We start from the raw sequence: 4,610 nt of genomic DNA, 5'->3' as shown, positions 1-4,610 counted from the left end.
TTTGTCTTTTTGAGACAGGGTCTCCCTGTAGCCCCAGCTGTCCTAGAACTTGCTTCGTACACCAGGCTGGCCTCGAACTCACAAAAGATCTGCCTGTCTCTGCCTCCCAAGTGCTGGGATTACAGGCGTGTGCCACCACTTCTAGCCCAGCCTTCTAATTTTAAATGACAGAAAAATTCTGCAGAGCGGTGGGGCCCAGGGAGAGGTGTTACACAGCAGGAGGCAGAGCTACAGGCAGATGCAGTAACAAAGGGACAGCCACTCCATGGCTCCAACCTCGGGCCCATGTAGTTCATCTTCCTCAGAGGGAAGAACGATGTCACCAGAGCTTGTAGAGCTTGGAGGAGACAGGGCAGGAAGTCAGCGACTGCTGGAAGCAGACGGACCACAGTGAGGACTCCCCGTGAGCCCACACACACCACTCGCACAGGCTGCCACCACCAAAAGGAAGCAGGACAGACGGTACCAGACGACGAGATGGCCTCATTAAGACAACACACCCACTCCCAGCCTGTCTTCACTTTCTCGGAAGCAGAGGCAGAAAGAAAAACACAGTATCGGGAGTCCTCCATGGCTAAGAGGAAAAGAACACTTGTCTGACACTTAAACCCATCTGGGTTCTAGGTGAACTTGGGCCACCCAAAGGACACTCAGCTAGAGCCTCACCAGGACCAAGAAGCAGGTACCATTCCGCCTGCCTGCTCTTGTGTCCACCTGCCATGAAGGCCAAGGATGCCCCATGAAGTCAGCTAAAGAACCCCGTGTCCTGTGTGGACATGGCCCAGACTGCTGTTCTGTGGCAGATGCAGGTTTGGTTACAAAGCCAGGATGTCCAGCCTGAAGCTCCACCCAGCAGGTGCAGAAGCTGGCAGCCTGCTCACTGCAGTTCAGTGGGGACCTGCAGGGCGTCTGCCTGGGCTCACAAATGAGGGAGTGCTTGTGCTTGGCTCAAAGGAGGGCCAGGAGCAAATGGGGTCCGACATCTTTACAGATGAAAAGGACCAAGAAACAGTGTGAGAACCTCTTCTAATTAAATGGCAAACAAAATGAACATCCCCAGGTCTTTAGAACTCTGGTTTTTCCCCTTGGCTGCCTGTTTCTGGAGTGCAGTCTAATCATCAACCCAGTTTTATGATAGAAAGCAGATTAAACTTATTATGAGTCTGTTTTTGCAGAGCAATTGGAAAGCAAAGATGCTTGGTAGATGAGTGCAATAAAGTGTAGTAAAATACCCGCAAACATGACACAAGGAGGCCAAGGAAATACAAGCGGTACCTGCAGCTGGATGCCCTTCATCAACGAGGGGAGGAGTCGGTACTGGGGCCACATCTCTTTCCCAGCCCTTGGGCTGCAGAGGCCTGGCACTGCACACTTAATAATTAGACCACTAAGTCATGCCCTCTGGCAGCGCACGACTCCTCCTGGTAGGATTTATGATCTGAAAATTTACTGCCTCGTATCTTCCTCAGATTGCCACCAGAACTGGCTTCCCGGCTGTGCGCTAATGCTGCTCACGTGATTCATAAATGGTCGGGGCCACTCACCTTCCCCAAATGTTATTTGTAGGGAACATGAAGGCTTCATAAAACAAACCTAAACATTGGCTAAGAGGGCCAATTCTGCTCACCATGTGCTTCAAACCAACCCCTCGGATGTGTCAAACCAGAATATTCTCAGAGCCACAGATGCACACAAGAGAGGAGTCAGGAGAAGAGCCTGGCCTCTGGGTGCTGAGGAGACCAGGCAGCCCTATTCAACACCACAGGGCTTGTGAGGTCCTTCATCACCCCACACCATCTCCCAGGATTGACCCAGGCATATCAAGGGCCCCTACGCGCCCACTGATGGAGAGAGCTTGGGTAACCGCCTAGGGCTGGATCCTTGGGAGGGCAGTCCTCAGTGTTCCAAGCACGGCTTTGATGCTACATTTGAGTCTGACACAAACATCGCAGAACACGATGTAATTCTGGTACATTCCGGGAAGCACTCCCTGAAAATGATCCTATTGGCATCTTTTTCTAGCTAAGTTTACCTCTTGGTGGAGGCTAGTTTCCTCCAGAGGAATCACAAAACCCAGCGAAACGCAAACTTACCTGATCTGTTTTTCTCTCGCAGTCCACGGGCAATAATTTCACTGAGACCAAGAAAAAAACGGAGAGATTAAAAGTGGGGGCTGAAGAAAGACAAAGGGGGAGTTCTCAAAATTTAAAGGAAGTAAAAATGACACAAGGGTAGAGACTAGGAAGATGCCATCTCCATGTGGCATGTTTACCGCGTGGATAGTATGACCTAAGAGTTTCATTTTGGGTCAGGAAATCAGACTGCTGGGTCCCCATTCCAGCTGAAAACAGGGAGCCATAGGTTCTTGGGCACCACTGTGTCCACATCTGTAAAATGGGATCAAATGGCCCTTCCTGAGGCAGCCATGGCTATCCACACCCAGCGCTCAGGAGGCTGAGGTAGGAGTTTGAGGACTGCCTGGGCTCCAGAGGGGCTGTCTCAAAAACCAAACCAAGCTGGGCATGCTGGCACACGCCTTTGATCCCAGCACTTGGGAGGCAGAGGCAGGCGGATCTTTGTGAGTTCGAGGCCAGCCTGGTCTACATAGTGAGTTCCAGGACAGCTGGGGCTACAGGGAGACCCTGTCTCAAAAAAGACAAAAAAACAACAAAAAACAAAAAACCAAACCAAACCAAATGGCCTCTCTTGCTTAACTGTGGGAGTTAGGTGCAAACAAGACAACATACAGAACAGTTTTATGAACTGTAAACAATGGTATGTTGGGGCTGGAGAGATGGCTCAGGGGTTAAAAGCACTGACTGCTCTTATAGAGGACTCATTTGATTCCCAGCGCCCACATGGTGGCTAACAACCATCCATAACTCCAGTTCCAAGGGAATTCAACGCCCTCTTCTGACCTCTGAGGGTACTGCATGACACGGTGCACCTACCTACATGCAGGCAATACACACACACACACAAAATAAATAGAACTATTAAAAAGAAAAGCAACTGTATGCTAAGCGAGGTTTAATACCATCATGGGAGGGGTGCTCTAGGGAATCCTCAGTATGTGGCCCCAAAGCACTTGTCTTAAATCATCCTGGCAGTGAGCACCAACGCAACACTGGAATAACACCAGCATGATTACAGTAGCAATACAGTGAAGACATTTCTCTAACAGGCCCACAAACTATTCCCAGGGCGGATAAACCGCTCTTGTGGCAGAGAAATCACTTGTTAGCATGAGCCTATGATCCCAAGCCCATAGACTTGTACACACTTAAATGTCCATTGGTCCCAACAGCTAAAACATTTCCCCTGTATTCAGCTACGTGTGTGGAGATGTGGCCTTGACTAGAGGCTAGGGAGAGCGTTAACCACATTCATGCTTTGCAAATAATAGTAGCAACTGGTGAACTTATGTGTCATTTTTTTATACCTAAATCTATAATGGAATGATCTGGTCCTGGTGGCTGAGGCCTATAATCCCAGCTACTTAGAAAGCTAAAGCAGGAAGGTCACAGGTTCACAGCCATCTTGGAGTGAGTTCAAGGTCAGCCTAGGTAACTTAATGAGACCCTGTCTCAGAATAGGAAAATGGGCTAGGGGCCGTAGCTCAGGGGTACAGTGCTTGCCTAGCATGTTGTGGGGCCCTATGTTCAAGGTTCAATCCTAATTGCGGTGTGGGGGGGGGGTATGAAAATGCTCTGGGGTGGTTTTGAGGACCAGGAGTTAACAGACAAACATCCCTTTTGTGAAACGTACTGATCCTCGGCTATTCAGGAGACACATTGTATCCTACACACCTCTCATGGGGTGTCTGGTCCCATAACTAGGTGTGGGCAGAGGATGCCTGACTCACAGGCCCTCTCCCTGCACAGCCTGGAGGGTGCTCCAAGTGGTGACAAGCCCCCCACTGGTCACCAGTTTAAGCTCTTCAAAAGCTTCTCCTGCACCTGTGCCACAGGCAGGCCTAAAATACTTTTGACAAATGAAGGCCGGGTGGTCCTAAACCGAGCGAATGATCTTGTTGGTGCTACAAAGCTGGGACAATACTCCCTGAAGGCCAGTGAAACCTGGGGACAACTTCAAAGGGGCTCTAAAGTGTGAATGAGCCAGGGATGAAAAGGGAAGAAAACCAAAGAGAGGCAGGGGTGGGCCTGTCAGAGTATGGAGCTTTCCATCCGGAGAAAACCAGACAGACAGAACCCGCTCCCAGCACGTGGCTGAAAGGAAGACATTGGGGGGGGGGGGCTCAGAAAAGAACTAGAGAAAGTTGCTGCAGACGCCGGGAAGAAGGAAAGTGAAGGTCTGAGGGTGGAGGGCAGCCGAGGCTGGCAAGGTGCACCCCGCGCCGGGGGAGGGTCGCACACTCGCGCCCCCGGGGTCCTCCCCTGCCCCGGCCCGGGACGTACTGTTGTCCTCCGCCTCCTGCGGCGCCGAGGGCTTGCCCATCTTCACCCAGAGGATGCCCAGGAAGGCGAGCAGCAGCCCCAGGCTTGCCCAGAACAAGAGCCGAGACAGGCAGCGCTCCAGCCGCCGTCCCGCCTCGGGCCGGGCCCGCGCAGCGCCCGCAGAGCCCGTTCGTGTGGCCCGCAAGCCCGGGC

At 51.8% G+C, this 4,610-nt stretch overlaps 1 protein-coding gene across 1 annotated transcript in view; it reads right to left on the bottom strand.

Moving 5' to 3' along the window:
* The window catches only part of Lemd2 (LEM domain containing 2), a 15,976-nt gene that overhangs the window by 10,734 nt on the left and 632 nt on the right, over positions 1-4,610 (bottom strand). Inside the window, exons 2-3 of the mRNA XM_008840147.3 lie at positions 4,419-4,610; positions 2,094-2,134 (exon numbers count right to left, since the gene is read on the bottom strand). The exon at positions 4,419-4,610 is cut by the window's right edge and continues 80 nt beyond it. Of these exons, the coding sequence (XP_008838369.2) occupies positions 2,094-2,134; positions 4,419-4,610 (233 nt within the window). The remainder of the gene's footprint in view (positions 1-2,093; positions 2,135-4,418) is intronic.

The sequence above is a fragment of the Nannospalax galili genome, unplaced genomic scaffold (genome assembly GCF_000622305.1).
Source record: "Nannospalax galili isolate Female #2095 unplaced genomic scaffold, S.galili_v1.0 scaffold538, whole genome shotgun sequence".
Taxonomy (NCBI): domain Eukaryota; kingdom Metazoa; phylum Chordata; class Mammalia; order Rodentia; family Spalacidae; genus Nannospalax; species Nannospalax galili.
This window is presented reverse-complemented; position numbering and strand designations above follow the sequence as displayed.